The sequence below is a fragment of the Leiobunum rupestre genome, chromosome 9 (assembly GCF_980474605.1).
Source record: "Leiobunum rupestre chromosome 9, qqLeiRupe1.1.hap1, whole genome shotgun sequence".
Lineage (NCBI taxonomy): Eukaryota > Metazoa > Arthropoda > Arachnida > Opiliones > Sclerosomatidae > Leiobunum > Leiobunum rupestre.
In genome coordinates this window covers 36,341,153-36,358,653 of record NC_143392.1, presented here as the reverse complement: position 1 = coordinate 36,358,653, position 17,501 = coordinate 36,341,153, and the positions used below count along the sequence as shown (strand labels likewise).

Genomic DNA, 17,501 nt, shown 5'->3' with positions numbered 1-17,501 from the left:
ATGTATCTCAACAAAAAAAAAGAAACCGTGGAAGATTAAAATTAACTATTTTTTCCAATCTCATTCGCTAGGGAGAGGTAAGATGTTTAATTTTATTCACTCTCATTCTAGAGTGAGAGTGATTTTTTTTCATATTTTTCACTCTCATTCTATAGTGAGAATGAAGATATTTAATTTTTTTTCACTCTCATTCTAGAGTGAGAGTGGATGGTTGAATTTCACTCGCAATTTTGTCCAGGTCTGCCCCCTTCCCGAAACAAAATCCTGGCTACGCCACTGTTAAAACGTCGCTTGATGGCTTACGCCTAAGGTGGTGCCTTGGGTATTAGCCTAGCTGATTATTATTATTATTATTATATGTAAACTTAAATACCCGTGGCCATCGATACCTATGAAGAAAGCCCGAGACTAGCGAAAAAAAGCGTTAGCTAGAGTAACTATAATTAACTATCTGGCATAAACGGTACAGAGGGAGTTATCCGAACTCGTGGCCGTAAATTAGAGCTCCAAAAGAATCTTATTTAACGCTTACTTATCATAATCGCCTCCATGCACGATGTCCAAATCGCTGTTGAAATATAGCTGAATTAGTAGGTTGTGTCCGTCGATTACTAGGCGAGTGTTTCGTAGTTTATGATGAGGGGACATTTCCTCATTTTGATCTATAAGCGAACTCAAACTGCAAATTCCCATTTTCACTAAAATAACTGTCGAGCGTTCTCGGGATTACCGTAGTCTTCTCTTCAGGCTGGTATACCCAGGTATATTCCTAGACAAAGACCAAAAGTAAAACTAAAACGTGTCGAGTCGGGTTGACCTCACATCTCCGAAAGCTCACATCACCGAAATCCCATTTCTCCGAAATGCATTTAGTGTAACTATGCAGAGTTAAACATAATAAGTGTCACGCCCGCTTGTAAGCAAGATTATTTAAATTAAATAATAATCTTGAGATAGATAAATAATTTTAAATTATAAAACATGAATATCAAGACCCTAAAAACTACGACTTTTTTAAATAGCGCAGGCAGACTGCCGTGGCTCCTGACAATCGTACCTTTATAGTACAGGCAAACCGGAAGGTGGGAAACACAGGGGCGGCTCCAGACAAATATTTGGGGGGGGGGGGCACCGTCGTAGATTTTATTCAAGACATAGAAAACAGACACTTGTGGATTTGTATACCCATGCACCGTAATACTACTTACAGTATTAGAAAAGTGGTGTAGGGGAAAGAAGAATACTGGGCCTTGATTTAGGTCAAGAGAGTCCACCCATGACACTGTAGGTATTAGTGCACCATAGACATTCTATAAAACCTATAACCTCTTCTTCTCGTTTTCGTTATTGTTTAACCAATTAACGATCTCAACGATACTTTCTCCAAGGCTAAGGGAAGATGATGGTAATTGCAAGTCGTGACCTTTGGTGGGGTGAAAGATATCGGAGCGAGAGAATGATTATAAAATAAGGGAAGGGGGAAAAAAGGGGGAGGTTCGGATTTCAGTCTGGTAACACTTTACCTGCGATTAAATTCCAAAAATCTTTATTTACGTATTAAAATATATATACATACAATGAACAAATATCGGACTGTACGGATATTATAGCGCGGGAATTAAAATGCAATACAGTAAATTAGGGCGTGGGTTAATATTATACACTCTACGGAACACAAAATAATAAATGAAAGGGAAATGGAAATCTAATTCTGATTTCCTGTCATTAGCGCGGGACATTCAAATGCTCTGACCACAATTTTTAACATTAAATATTTAGATTACTCACAATTATTTATGGGATCAGTCCCAATTTATCGGGCGAAAGCCATCGGTTGTTTAGGCGAGGGAAATGAAAATACTAAATACACTATTCTTAAATAAAACTACAATTAAAAATGCTACAATTAACTTCACTACAATTAAGACTTATATAACAAAAAGAAATACACCACACTACGAAAAAGATTTATACATATATATGGGACAGAAAACTATTCGGAACGACCATGAAAATAGTGGGACCTCCTAAGGGATAATCTACGGATAAAATGAGCTCTCAAACTCGGGGCCTGATTTTATCCTCTTCGGACCATGGCGAGGGAAAAACCCTTTTTGCTTCTTTGTATTTTGGGAATTCTTCCAGTCTTACTGGCTACTACACATTCTGACCCTAGGTATCTACGGGGGGAGGGAAGGAACGGAAAATTGTACTCATCACTGGTTATTTTCGGCTCGTCAGTTTGCTTTTCTCTGGGACGTTGTAGCACTTCGTTACGGTACGATTGGGGTCCGGATTGCGCAAGATGCTCACACACGTGGTTTTGGTTTCGCGGGCGTGGGATTTGACAGTTCGATTCGATTACGGCACGGGACACGGATTACGGCAAGACATGGACCGGATTACGGCAAGGACGTCCGGATTTCTACGTCGAACTTCAAGACGGGGGCGTTGGCGGGGATGTAGATACGTCAAGGGTTTTGATTCTGGAGTTTCCGGCTAGGCGTTGGAAAGGATCTTTGATGTCGGATGGCTTTGGATGGAATCAGCTGATTGGTTTTCATGGGCAATTTGGTTTATCGCCATGGGATTGCGAGGGCCTGGTCCGGTGAGGCGAGGGTGATCTGGGTCCCTTTCTTTCCGGACTTCTAGCGGCGGTACATCATGGGTCCCGCTGGACTTCCGGGTAGCTTATTCGTCTTGTTCCTTTTTCATTCCGGTTCGCACTTCGCAATGTCTTTTTTCGGTCTTGTTCCTCTTTTTTGTTTAACGGATATGGGGCGGAGTTCAAATAAAAATAATTGGCGACTTCACTTTTTCCAGTGGTCATTGGCTGGTTGGTTTCACGTGGTTGCGGGGGTTTCAGAGGTCTTTCCATTACTTTTGTTTTTGAAGAAAACATCCGGGGTTGAAATTCGGCCCTTGACAACGGATATAAGCGGGGGTATCGGTTTCTATCTTGGAGTAGGCTAAACTCGCTTCTCTGGTCTCTTTAGGGTTACCTGGAAGCCTGAACGGAGAATAGCCACTCGGAAATATCTCCATGGAGTCGCGGTCCGCTGAGGGTATTAAGTAGTTAAAGTAGACCTTGCCCGGGCGCACCTCGTGATTGTTGAAGGTCTTTTTTGCCACGAAGAGGAAAGCCTTTAATTAGCACCACCTTGGCGACGGATAAAATATTAGCCTTGTGGAAGGCGGGGATTTAGTTTATAATTTATTTGACCTATACTATTTAAATGATCAACTTAATTTTATGTTTAAGGGCGAGGGTAGATCATTTGCTATGATCCGTATAAATTTCACTTAATTCCAACATATCGTTCCGAAGTTTTTTAATTTTAATGTTAATTGTAAATTAATTTAGTCAATTTGGGATAATTGTTATCGGTTGGGGGTGACGATTTCCGTTCTTTTGATGTATCGAGCGTATTGATTAATTAATCGTTACTATAAACTATAACCAGTAATTTTCTAGAAGGCGAGGATTTTTATATATAAGAGAATCATGTGGCGTATTTAAATAAAACTAGTAACAAAAGTAAATAAAAAAATTAGTATGCCTGAGGAGAAGGTGAACCTGAAGGGTTACAAACCATAAAACTCTATAAAGCTTTTTAGACATTTTTAGAATATTTTTATAAGAAAGCACTTGCATTTGATATTCTAAAGTTCCCATAAAACTTATTGTTTGTCCCTTATATATAGGCCTACTAGGTTTAGTTTCGACGAAAATTACGACGCCATCGTTGAACGGTTGCACTACAACCGTAATTTCATAAATAGGTTTACTAAAATAATTTTCCCACTAAGATACTTGTGACTTACCATAATCGCATAGCGGCATACGTGCACCAAAAACAAGTTGAAGCAGCGCCAAAAACGAAGTTTTTGCGTAGTTATTAATTGTAATTATAAATAACAAAAACATTTCCTGAAGTTTAATAAAAAAAAAATGTATCGTACATTTTCCATTGGCCTGGCTCGCGCCCTTGCCTCCTCTAGAAGCTTGGAGGAGGGAAGTATTTTCTTCTCCAAGCTAGAAGAAGGAATGGAAACGGCCGTCCACGCCATAGAAATCGGATAACAAACTAGAACGCTTAATCGAATGGCTGACAAGGTACCGATTAGATTCTTGGCTAAAACGACAGTAACGCCATCTGCGCTGCCTAAAGTTTTCCCCACCCCATTGAAATTAATGTAAAGTTGGTGATAATTAAACGTTAATTAACCTACCAAATGATATCAGAAATATTCCACTGTAAATTTTTCCCGTTTATATGAACTTAAATGTAATATAAAATCGTCTCGAAAAATCATTTATCGCTCTATAACATTCAAAAATAATATTTTTCCCGCACCATGTAGATAACCGAGCATCTGCCATGCCCCCCCCCCCCCCCTTGAGCGGCCCTGGGGAAACATGCATCGAAACGGGGTCAATCGATAAATTTCGTGAAATCCAAAGTTTAAACCTACTATAATTAAATAAATGGTTAAAATTTCGCTGTTTAAATAGTATGAAGCGCTCTTCTACGAATTCTTGTCTATCACACGTTTAAAGAAGAGAAAAAAATCGTCATTATGGTAAATGGCGACTTAAATTATAAAAAAGCCTAGCGAAAAAAGCTACATTTTAACATAACGAGTAATACTTAAGAACGTAGTATAGTTATCTACCATATTATTATTGGGAAGTATATTAGCCTTAAAATACGTAACATAATTTTAGTTTATAATTATAATTGCAATTTTATATTAATACATATTATCATAAGTAAAGTAAGACTTATAAGTATGACACTTCCTATTCTCCCAATGCTACGTTAGTTAGCGATAGTCTGTCTCAGCAATTACCTTTCATCCTATGGACGAACAGATTTTTGTAAATTAAATCAGGACAAATTTTAAACATTACCCTGGTGTCTGAAGGGGCCCTAAATGGGTTAGAGTGTGCAATAACTGGTGGCTTTACCCAGTGGCGTAACTAGGAACTCCGGGCCCCCCCCCCCCGCGAAAAACGACTCGGGGCCTTTTTATTTAGCACCGATTTTCATCAGAAACGTTTGGCGGCCCCTAGTTCTCAGAGCCCCCCCCCCCCGCGCCGCGCCGCGGGGTCTGCGGGGGCGCTATTTACGCCACTGGCTTTACCCGGGAGTTGGGGTCCGGCTCTTGTGACCCATAAGGGCGGTGGTGCACTGGGAGATGTTTGCTCTGATCAAATGGCCGTATCTCCACCTCCGACTTCGGTCAGGTTTGGGCTGGATACTGAGCTTCGGCTCAGGCTAACGGAGAAGGTCCGTGCAAACTGGCGGATTGGGTAGCCTGCTGTGGGGCGGCGGGCCTCCATATGCGGGCACGGCGGTCCTGTTTCCCAGCCTTTTGGAGTCACACTGGGATCTCCGGACCCCGGTGCCAGCTGTGCCGGGTTACTTGGACTGCTGTGTGCTCGTCGTCCCCCTTTAGGAGCTCTCTCCAAAGGGTTTGACTCTTTACCTCTGTAGGTAGAGTGTCGGCTGGAGTTGCTACAGCATCCATTCTTACTCCCACTACTGAAACGTATGGTTGTATGTACAATTTTGTATTTATTATTTTATTTTTTTCCATTGCGTCCCCCCCCCCCCTTCCTGTAATCAAATCCTGGTTACGGTGCTGGTTGCGTGGCTTGCGTCGAAGGTGCGACCATCAGTAGTAGGGTGGATAAACAAATTTAAGTTAATTATTAAACTTAGGCTTACTTGTATTTCTCTAACACCAGTGCAATCTTGGAAGCCGGGAGGAGTGGCTCACTCCTGTAATCCCAGGCGTCCGGGAGGCAGAATTTGTGGAAGGCCGTGCGAGGACGACTACCAATCCCCCAACGGGTGGTCGGGATACTTCCGCCACGGGTGTCCCCACGTATCCCCCCGTTGGCGTGGCCGTTACACATATCTCACCCTGATTAATCAGTTATTGTGTGTGTGCTGGTGTCTAAGGCCTCGGGTCGACACCGATGTTTGTATATCTCAAAAAAAAAGTGCAATCTTGGATTAATTAATTAATCCAAGGTGCAATCATACTTTGAAGTTTGAACAACGCGGGCTATTCTTAAATTTTTAAGCCTTGTTGGCTACATCAAGTTTCACAGTTTAAGTTGTGCAAAATAGAAAAATTAAAAATGTCGTTTTGAAACTCCCTTTGAAATAAATATTATGCAAGAAGAGTGTGCTTACAAATTTAGTTTTATATTACTAACGAAATTCAGGTACTTCACGGTCTTTCTTAAATAATATACTTTAATGGGCTATAATTATACAAATTTCTGTATGACAGTAAATGAATATCTAAGCGTTAAGCCTTAACTTCCAATATGAAGAGCAAAGCCAATAACAAAGACACTAGTGGTGATGAAATTCCTGAATCAACTGCAACTGTTCATGTGTGTGATACGTGTGGAAAAATTGTTAAGAGTAAAGCTGCGTTACAAGCTCATGTCAAGGTTCACAATGATCAGCCAAAATTCAAATGTAAAAAATGTGACAAAGGATTTAAGGATAAGAACAAACTGGTAATGCACATTCGCTTGAAATGTCAAGATCCGGTGTATCATTGCCGCATTTGCCAGAAGGGGTTTCCCCAAGTTGCCAGGCTAAACACACACTTGAAAACACATTCTAAAGAGAAACCATTCGTGTGTGAGTTTTGTGGCAAAAAACTAAAGGATAAAAGAAACTATAATTACCACGTTGCTACGTATCATCCGATGGAAAAGAAAGCTGTTAAAAAAAGACATATTTGTAGGTTCTGCAATAAGCCTTTTGTAGAGCTGAATGCGTTAAACCGCCATATGAGGGTTCATACCAATCAAAGACCTCACCTTTGCAGTGAATGTGGAAAATGTTTCAAAGATGCCACTTGTTTAAAAACACATAGTCGCATTCACACCAACGATAAACCGTATCAGTGTGAAACTTGTGGAAAAGCTTTCGTTCAGAGTAACAACCTGAAGGCACACATCAAGATCCACACTCAAGAAAAGCCCTATATTTGCGAGTTTTGCGGAAAAGGTTTCAACCAGAAATCAAACCTTAATACGCATTGTAAACGGGGTAGTTGCACGAAGCAAAGAACTAAAACTACAAAAGAAGCCCCTATCTCAATTTTGAAACCTCCAGAACTTCGAGATACTTCCTATCCAGCGGTTGAAGAGGCGAAATCTTCTGAAAATAATGTTGAAGTTATTGTTCCTGTAAATGTGGAAGATGCTATGTCAACTTACAAGCCATCTTGCGCCTATGAAAATATTTCTTGCAATCCAAATTGTTCAGGACAGCAAAATAATTCTCTCGGTATGACAAATAATGTTCCAGAACAAGTTTTACCAAGGCAATACTATACTTTTTATTGAAAATATTTAGTGATTGACCAAAACCGATATGATAATGCTTACGTCTATAATATTGTTCCATAAATTTGTCACTTTGGGGAATATTTTACTGAGAGCTAGTAAAGGAGTGACGTCATCGCAAGAAGAAAATCTCCTCCTAGTGAGGCGCTGTCAAAGGCTACGTGTGACGCAATATTATACACTTACGGATATTGGTTTCGGTTACCGATATCGTGATTTTGCCGATTGATCGGTTTGTGTAAATATTACCGACCTCAAATTTACCAATACCGATATTTTCCGATTTTTATGGATATTTTAAAACCAATATTCTCAAAAACATGGCAGATGGCGCCAACTTTGGCTTACTAATTCAGCTACCACCAGCCCATGATTATTTCATGTGTTACCCCATTTGTCCCATAAGCTATGTAATGTCTCCTTGTAAGAAAGTCGAGATAGGGAAATTCTTTAAGCGATCTACTAAAGGTACACAATTTTGTGGATGTCTGTAAAAGCAGTATTAGTGTTATTGTATCCAGGCACGTAGGAATGTTTTGGATTAAGGGGGGTACAGCTTGGATGCTAAATTTGGCAGGCTTTTTGAGCCCCTACTAAAACAATTTGGAGCCCTTTTCAAACCAATTTGGCGCCAATTTAAAATTTCAAGCCGGTTACATAATACCCCTGTAACCCCCCGTTCCTACGCCACTGATTGTATCACAGTTTGAAGAAGAATTAGAACTTGAAAGGCCAAGCAGTACTCAAAGCAATTATCCTGCTGATGCCTCAGCTTCTATTAGTGCTCATGATGACTCACTTTCAATTACTGCTGATAAATCATTGTTTAAGAAGTCACCTAAAAAGCAGCTATCAATTTCAGTTGTAATAAATATAAAAAATCAGTATCGGAAATTTATGGGAAAATATTGGTATCAGTAAAAATTGGTTAGATATTGGTATTTGTTTATTTGGTTATATATCGGTAACGATTTCCCGAATCTCCAATATAGGTTATACGATAAATTCTAAAAATCGGTATTGGTTACATTACGATATCGGCCAACATTAAAAATATTGCCCTAACTCCTTTTTTTATATTATAAAAGTTTTGGTTGGTTTTTGTTGTAAATGGTATTAGCTACTCATTACATACTTGTACTTACAAAAAATTATGGAATTTAAAATAAATTATCATATTATGGAATTTATTTGATTAGATTTATTTCAATTCTTATAAAAAGTTACATTTTTATGGAGTGGCAATTTTGCCTTAAAGCATGGCCCCCTTCAAGTGACAACTGCACACTGAAGTCGTCTGGTAAATCTTTGAATGTCTTTATTTTGGAAGATTATCATAATTTTATGATAATGTCTTGAATCATACTCCTTCTATTGAAAGTATGAATACTTCTCAGGTAAAATAAATCATTTATAATTTTCGTATTTGTTTAATATCTTTGCTAAGCTAGTGTTTTTTATTGAACAAGGCTTAAATACAGAAATGAAGAAGAGTAGTTCAAAAAAGTCAGAGTTAGATGAAGCTGATAATTTAAATACTAATGGAACAGCCAGTGGAACTGAAACTTCCTCCAAAAACTCTTTGAAATGTGACCTTGGAGAAACTGATCCACCTTCCAAAGCCTGCTTATGTGACAAATGCGGGAAACAGTTCAAGAGTAAAGCTACATTGCATGCCCATTCAAAGACTCACGTGATGGAGAAGAAATTTAAATGTGGGGAATGTGATAGGATTTTTAAAGATAAAAGTCGACTGAGATTGCATATTCGTATGCACTGCAAAGATCTGCAGTATATATGTAGAATATGTAAAAAAGGATTTCCTCAAGCAGCTAGATTGTCTCGACATCTAAAGACTCACTCCGAATACAAACCATTTGTATGTGAATTTTGTGACAAAAAATTTCGTGAGAAGCGGAATTACGAGAATCATCTTTCTAGCCTCCATCCTAATGAGAAAAAGGCCAGAGTGAAGCCTCATGTTTGTTCCTTTTGCCCCAAATCCTTCTTGGAATTGAATTCCTTGAACAGGCATTTACGTTGCCATACGCAGGAGAGACCGCATTTGTGCAGCGAGTGTGGTAAAGCATTCATTGACGCAGCGAGTCTCAAACGTCACAACAGAATTCATAATAACGAAAAGCCTTACCAATGTGAAACCTGTGGAAAAGCATTTGCCCAGAGCAATAACCTCAAAGCCCATATCAAAATTCACACTAATGATAAACCGTACACTTGCCCATCTTGCAACAAAGGTTTTAACCAGAAGAGTAATCTCAATACCCATGCCAAGAGAAAAAGCTGCACGAAACGTAAAACTATTAAGTCTCAAAAAGACGAAAGCTCTCCGAATTTGGTTATTCCAGTTGTTACATGTATCGAAGTTTGCGGCAGCAATGATCACATATTAAATATGGGGCATCAACCGAATAAAGAACAAACTTTGATGACTTATAATAGACCCGCTTGCGCTTATGAAAGTATTCTATGCAATCCTAATACCATAGTTCCCCAACCAAATGACAATTTAGAAAATAATATATTAGTTCCAGATCATCATGAAGATAATGGCTTAGAAATGGTTGAACAGCAGAGACAATATTATACGTTTTATTGATTTCGTAAATTTGTATAATTTAGATTATTATTGTCAGTTATGGGATTTTGTATTATTTTTATATGGTGTTGAATTAATTTTCGATTTTCATTTATAGGTATAGGAGAATGTGTATCTATAGATTGATTTTTTTTTTAAATTTCTTAAAATTCTATGCATTGAAAACGTGACATTGGCTAGAAATAAAATTTCTTAGAAAATAAATTATTGTTGTTATTGCACACTTTTTATCATATACTTCTGGTATTCGTCTATGGTTCTTAAATAAACCGACAGATGGCGATTGTGCACCCATTTTGATCAGTATACTACAAAATGATTTTCAGCTGTTTTTGGTGTTGTTAATTTTTATGCTTGTAAATTACCAATGAAAGGCTCGAATTCGTTTGGTAAAGGAGCATTCCTTTGCGAAGTTTGCGGAAAATTATTTAAAAGCAAGTCCAATTTAAATGAACATAGAATCACCCATGTTGAAGGAACTCGATACAAGTGTCGTGAATGCCACAAGTCGTTTTTAGAACAAAAAGACCTTTTGTTACACTGTAAAAGGGTTCATGTACCCGAAAAACCATATAGCTGCGAAACATGTGGCAAAGGTTTTACCAAAGTCAGCTCTCTAAAAGTTCATTCAATAACTCATCAAAATTTTAAACCTCATAAGTGCGAGGTAAGAATTTGCTTCGCGAGCACATTTGTAAACAAAATTTTAATATTGATTCATTTGATTCATACATTTTAGATTTGTGAAGAAACATTTAGACTTAAAAGGCAGTTGGATATTCACGTAGGCACCCATTCGGAAGATGAAAGACCTCATCATTGTTCTAATTGTCCAAAGAAATTTGTCAGAGCCACTGCATTGCGTCGTCATATGAGAATTCATACCAAAGAGGTCTATTTTCAAATTTATATTATTTTGTAAATACTCTAATATTTTTGGTTGCATTTCAGAAACCATATAGATGCACTCAGTGTGATAAAACATTCAGTGAATGTGGCAGCTTAAAAAGACATTACAGGGTGCATAACAAAGAAAAACCTTACCAATGTCAGATTTGTGGGAAGACCTTCAGTCAAACAAATAACTTAAAATCACATGAGAATATGCATGGAAATACCAAACCGTACCAGTGTTTGAAATGTGGCAAATCATTTAATCAGAAAAGCAATTTAAATACTCATTCCAAAATTTCTTGTGGGAAAGTGAAATCTAAAGTTCAGCGGAGTGATCCTTTGTCTGAAAATACATATAGCAGGGCTAATTTGTCAGAAGAAAAACCTTCAAATGATTCTTCTTCTCAATCAGTTCTAGCTCCACCTGAAATTAATGGTCCTAATAAACCATCATGCATGTTGGAATACACAAGTGGATCTGAGGATATAAGAAATACATGCAATATAATTGAACAAGCTATGTCTGCTATTGTAGAGAGAAGAAATTTCTATGATATCTATTAGAAATTAAAATTACAAATCCAGATCATATTTGAGTATAAGGGAATTTAACCCTGAATGCTTTCTTTAGAGAAGACCCCTAAAGGTTTAGGGATTACGTCTGCAACAAACTAAGAAGCAGAGCCCAAAATGTTAAAAACCATAGCAGCTAGGAGCAACAAACACAAGGAGAACGCAGCTAGCCTTTAAACACGCTAACGAAGGGTTGTGTACGAAATTCATTGGACGAGCGTCACGAGCCTTTACGATGAACGTTTTACGGGCGAGGGGGGGAAGACAAATTTCCGAATTTTCCCCTTCCGACGGCAGCAGGCGCTAAAGCGTCTAGCCAATGAAAAACGTACACAAGAAAATCCACGACTTTTGACCGGTTGCGTTCTCCTTGTGTGGGGTGTTATGTTTGTTGCTCCTAGATAGCAGGGAGTGGCTGACCAGAACTTGAGGTTATATTCCCTTTAAATGCCCCAAATTATAAAGAAAATGTGCCAAAAAGAACTGGTGGATGTAAAAACCAGTTGTTTTATAGATACGAAACTTATTGGTTAAGTATTTTACTAATGATGTAATTTTTTTTATCTTAATTGATGGATAAGGTTCGAATAAAAGTGTTTTTAAACATAATTTTATCAATTTATGAGTGCATCACTCATTATAGCCTTGATCACATTGTTTGCGCCCACATTTGGTGTTGTATATAAGAGCGAACGCGTACGCTTAAACGTTCCGTGAGGATAATCGTAGCAGGAAGAACTGCTAAAATCTAACAGGTTTGATGTAGATTTTTTACCAATTTTAAGGCAGTAAATTTTTTATGCATTTTATAAAAACACCAAAAACATAAATTTGTGTGATTTTCCTTTTTATTTCGTGCCCCCCTGGGCAATAAATATTGCGAGGGATTGGGACCATAGAAATCGGATAACAAACTAGAACGCTTAATCGAATGGCTGACAAGGTACCGATTAGATTCTTGGCTAAAACGACAGTAACGCCATCTGCGCTGCCTCTGGAGGCGCGCTCGCGCGTAACTTGGTTAAAAGTTTTCCCCCACACCATTGAAATTAATGCAAAGTTGGCGATAATTAATTAGCCTACCAAATGATATAAGAAATATTCCACTGATAATTTTTCCCGTTTATATGAACTTAAATGTAATATAAAATCGTCTTGAAAAATCGTTTATCGCTTTACAACATTCAAAAATAATATTTTTCCCGCACCATGTAGATAACCGAACATCTGCTCGTCTAGGTAAAGTTTGTGTTGTCAACACGCGTATTAGAAAGCTAAATGATATTTTAGAAAGTAGGTTGTAATTCGGAACGATATTAATACTTTTCGCAAATTTTGTTTCATAACTTTTCATCAATTGGTTCGTTCAGAATGTATCTTTAAAGTAGACGAAAATTTTAAGGCGCTGAATCTTGCCCAGTCTTAAGCCTCGGTTTAATCTACTGCGTATTTTGAAATGGAGAAACCCGATTACGGGGGGATACGTGGAGACAGGGGTGGGGACACCCGTGGCGGAAGTATCCCGACCACCCGTTGGGGGATTGGTAGTCGTCCTCACACGGCCTTCCACAAACTCTGCCTCCCGGACGCCTGGGATTACAGTAGTGAGCCACTACTCCCGGCATTTAAGTTCATATAAACGGGAAAATTTGTATGTTGAATATTTCTTATATCATTTGTGAAGCATATGATGTAGTTACAATATCATCCGCTAGAGGGCACCCTGGACTAGCTAGGGAATTTAAACAGGCATTACCCCATTGGGCATAAGCCAGTAAGCATGTAACTTTTAGACCTTTCTTAATTTCCTAAATAAAAAAGTAATATTTTAGTTATAACTGAGTAATCATTCATTATATAACATCAAAACATAACAATGGCGACGGAGATACTTCTTTAGGACCCTCTAACCACAATTTTCAAAGAAAAAGGTTAGAGTATCCAACATCAGATTGTTGTATTTATATACCCCGTGCACCGCCAAAGCATTACAGGGGTTACTCATCATTTGTCCTGGCCGAGCCGTCGACCTGTATACAAAAATAGGAAACGCTTCCTAAAACACGTACACAAAACAGTATACACCCGTATACCTGCATCACCTACTCACGACTCACTCGTGAGTTCGTCAAAATTCACAACGATATAACGCAATACGCGTTCAAGATCGTTGATCGTTTCGTTATCCATATTATGGAGACCATTCTCGTGGATTGGTCTCCTTAACAGATGGTTCGTTTTTGGACAATTACGAACATAGTGCTCTGAGTCTGCTTCCAGAGCACCACATATGCATTTGGGCGATGCAATATGACCCAAGTTGAACAGGTAAAGTGGGAACTTACCGTGCCCACTTAGGATTTGCGTCAAATAGTAGTTCGTGTTGAAGCTACCATTGACCTTAGGAAAGTACTTCTTAGTTACCTTTACTTTCTCACTCTCATCCCACGACTCCTGCCACCTTTGAGTCGTCACCTAATTGAGCCACCTGTTAATCACCAACTTAGTTGGCTTCATCTCCTTCACCTCTGGAAGATCGGTTGCTGACTTTGCAAGAAAGTCAGCCCTTTCATTCCCTGCACACCCAGTGTGCGACTTTATCCAAGTAAAGTTTAGTTGAGTCTCCATCCGTTTTAACACCTTACGGACATCATGGCATAAACCATGATTGTTTTTATGATTGCTTATTGCAAAAAGACAATCTGTAAAACCCGTTGAACCATCACCAGGACGTTGACCATGCGTCCTTAACCAGCAAATACCCTCATGTATTGCTAAGAGCTCAAGAGAAAACGCATCCACCTTACCATTAATGCGAGTGACCTCGTTGTACACTTCCACACCATCTCTGTACACAGCAAATGCCACTCCGGCACCCCGACCGGACAACGAACCGTCAGTAAACACCTCTATCCCATTGCCATTGGGTAGTTGCTCTGTGATGTTTATAATGCTTCTGACCGCTGGGTGGTCCTCCCATGGGTCACCTGGGTAGAGGTAGCTACCACCGCGTAACTCCACCCCACAGTGCTTGCTGTCTTCTCTAAAAGAAAAGGATCTGAACACAGCAGCTTCCTGACTCACCACCAGGTCAAACGGTTGAATACCAGCAAGGACCCGCAGCGCATCGCTCGAGACAGTCCGGTAAGCACAAGTAATACGAAGGGCCGCAATTCTCTGTATTGAGCTCAACTTCCTCACCATCACACTGTTTTGTGTGCTCTTCCACCAAGCACCGCAAGCGTAAGCCACTACTCTCACAATACACCCATTGTAGATAGTCCATAACGCTTTATAGTCGAGGCCCCACTCGACCTTTGCAAAACAAGCAATGCTTTGCACAAGCTTCGTCACCCGGACACTTACTTCCTCGAGATGAGGAAGAAAGGAAAGCTTGCTGTCGATGGTGACACCGACAACTTTCAACTTGTCAACGTTTGCAATGTTGACGGCTTCCATCTTATAGATTGGGAGCCTTTTCATTGTGGATTTTGCGGCGAAGGTGATAGCCGCCGACTTTTTAATGGAAAAACTCAGCTTATAGACTTGGCTCCACTTAGTCAATTTATCCACGATCACCTTACCCGTGGTTTCGAGAGCACGCCTGGACGTGCCCCAAAATAATGACTGCAAGTCATCCGCGAAGGCTTGGATTAGAGAATCTTCTGGGTACTCAATCCTCAGTGCGCTATCCATAACCACATTAAAGCAGAGGTCCACTGCATGAACCCTGAGGGCAGCCGCGGGTCAGTACTCTCCGTACACAGGTACTACCTGCCCTCACCACTGCAACTCTATCCTTCAGATAGTTAACATATGTCTCATATATGTTCTTCGGACACTTAAAGTTCCTTAGACCGTGTAGGATTCCTGGAATCCACACATTGTCAAAAGCACCCTCGATATCTAAAGATATCAGACTGGTGTGACAATTATTCGCTTTGTTATCCCTGATTTGGTTCACCATATTGGTAAGACAGTGAGTCGTGGATCGACTATGTCTAAACCCAAATTGCTTATCGCTAAGCAACTAGTTGCTGTGTAGAAAGTAGTACAAGCTTCTTGACAACAGCTTATCAAGCACCTTCCCTACCACCGGAAGAAGCGAGATTGGCCTGTAGGCCTTTGCGTCCTTCCTGTCTCTGCCTTCTTTATAAAGAAAATCCAACTTAGCAACTTTCCAAAGCCATACTGAGGCAAATGTTGAAAAGCCTGACAAACAACGCTGGGCAAGCTAAGAAAAATATCTTGAAAAGCTCAATGGTGATACCATCCTCACCAGGAGCCTTGCCCTTCTTAAAAGAGTTGATAGTCTCCAAGACCTCATAACTTGTAAATGGTTCATCATTCTGACTCATGAAGTCTTCGTGCAATGACTCCCTTATTGTCGTATGAACCTCCTCATCATCATCCAAGGAGTCCTCTTTAAAAAGAGTATCCAATAGAGTAGACCACGTCTCCTCAATACCTGAGGTCAAAGAACCATCAGGTTTCTTGATGCAATTTAATGCATTCTTACATTTGACCTTCTTTGTGGCCAACTTATAGGGCAGGGAGAAAGGATCCTCCCTTGAAACCCTTGTGCTGAAATCCTGCCAGGACTTAAGCTTTGAGTCTGCTATAAGTGCTTTATAGCTTTTAGACTCACGACGGTACTCGACCTTAAGCGCCTCCCGGGCTGCATGGTCCTTGGTTCTTTGGAACCTCCTCCTGAGCGTTCGTAACTCCTTCCTCTTCTCACTGAGTTCGCTCGTCCACCAGGGAGTGGACTTGTGCCCCTTATTCTTACGCAACTTTGAGCATTCTTTCGAACGCTCAATAATGAGATTGTTAATCTCCACCACGAGAGTATCCAACAGCTGAACCCACGAGGACGAAAGGCCGCGCTTAAGCCTAACGAAGTCTAAGCCTAACACAGGGGAAGGTCGACCGACAAAGGGCCGCCATTTTGAACAAGTAGAAAATTTTACATTTTTCGTTGGTTATCAAACCAACTCTACTCAAGCAAGCTGGCTACTGGACAAAACCAAGGTCTACCTACCCAACAAACTCCTGGCGCCCACTTCCATAATCACCAAAATTGGGGAATCATTGAAAATAACCAACAACCTCTTGGAGGCGGTAATCAACAGACAATGTCACAGGTGGAACCCAACGGAAATCCCACGCAGATGATGCGCCTCCGCAGGAAATAATAACGTGCAATATAAATGGGAACGAGTTTTCTTTCGAAGTTGACTCCGGCTCTGGACACACTCTCATTTCAGAGGAGACGTTCCGCCGTATTCCGCGTAGATCGAACATCGAACCTTTTACTAAGACTTTAAGGTCTGTGACTGGAGAATATTTGGACATCCTGGGGAAGGTTGAAGTTCAGATTGAATACGATGGTAAAAGAGACACCCTACCACTTTTGGTTATAAGAAATAACCAGGCAAGCCTCTGTGGAAGAAAATGGCTATACTCCAAACTGGATATAATACCATCGGTTCTGCGTGAGGATGCATATGTACACCACATAACAGTACCACCAAAAGAATCCTTGGAGTCCACATTATGTAAGCATGCACCAAAGCAAAAATTAGAACAAATTCTCATGAAATATGAAGAACTATTTTCCCCTGGATTAGGAACGTTGAAGAACGTGAAGGTACAACTTGCCATAAAGGTTGGTTATAAACCCAAGTTTTTATAAAGCCCGTACAGTTCCTTATGCAATGAAAGACAGTGGAAACCGAAATTAGGCGTTTGGAAGCCATGGGGATTATAGAAAGCGTGGATCATACACAGTACGCTTCTCCTATAGTTCTGGTTTTAAAGCCACAACAGCCTGGGCAGCCACAGAAAATACGCATATGCGGAGATTTCAAGACTACGGCCAACCCAGCAATGGATACATAAATATACCCATTGCCCAAGACAGAGGATATATTTGCCACATTGGCTGGCTGTAAGTTTTTCGCACGCATTGATTTGAGAGATGCGTATAACCAGCTTATTTTGCACGAAGATTCAAGAGACATAACTGTCGTC

At 39.9% G+C, this 17,501-nt stretch overlaps 3 protein-coding genes across 3 annotated transcripts; all 3 read left to right on the top strand.

Annotated features, from left to right (window-relative positions):
• Nucleotides 1–6,326: 6,326 nt before the first annotated feature.
• LOC149927317 (uncharacterized) lies at nucleotides 6,327–8,565 on the top strand. The gene has a single exon (XM_090158536.1). The coding sequence runs from the start codon at nucleotides 6,347–6,349 to the stop codon at nucleotides 7,382–7,384; it is 1,038 nt and encodes a 345-aa protein (XP_090014662.1). The 5' UTR covers nucleotides 6,327–6,346; the 3' UTR covers nucleotides 7,385–8,565.
• An 86-nt stretch (nucleotides 8,566–8,651) lies between these two features.
• On the top strand, nucleotides 8,652–10,180 carry LOC149927316 (uncharacterized). Its single transcript, XM_090158700.1, has 2 exons — nucleotides 8,652–8,781; nucleotides 8,854–10,180. Exon 2 carries the CDS (start codon nucleotides 8,868–8,870, stop codon nucleotides 9,999–10,001), a length of 1,134 nt encoding a protein of 377 aa, XP_090014826.1. The 5' UTR covers nucleotides 8,652–8,781; nucleotides 8,854–8,867; the 3' UTR covers nucleotides 10,002–10,180.
• A 150-nt stretch (nucleotides 10,181–10,330) lies between these two features.
• On the top strand, nucleotides 10,331–12,142 carry LOC149927315 (uncharacterized). The gene is made up of 3 exons (XM_090158544.1): nucleotides 10,331–10,668; nucleotides 10,741–10,893; nucleotides 10,953–12,142. The coding sequence occupies exons 1-3, from the start codon at nucleotides 10,369–10,371 to the stop codon at nucleotides 11,457–11,459; spliced, it is 960 nt and encodes a 319-aa protein (XP_090014670.1). The 5' UTR covers nucleotides 10,331–10,368; the 3' UTR covers nucleotides 11,460–12,142.
• The last annotated feature ends 5,359 nt before the right edge of the window (nucleotides 12,143–17,501 follow it).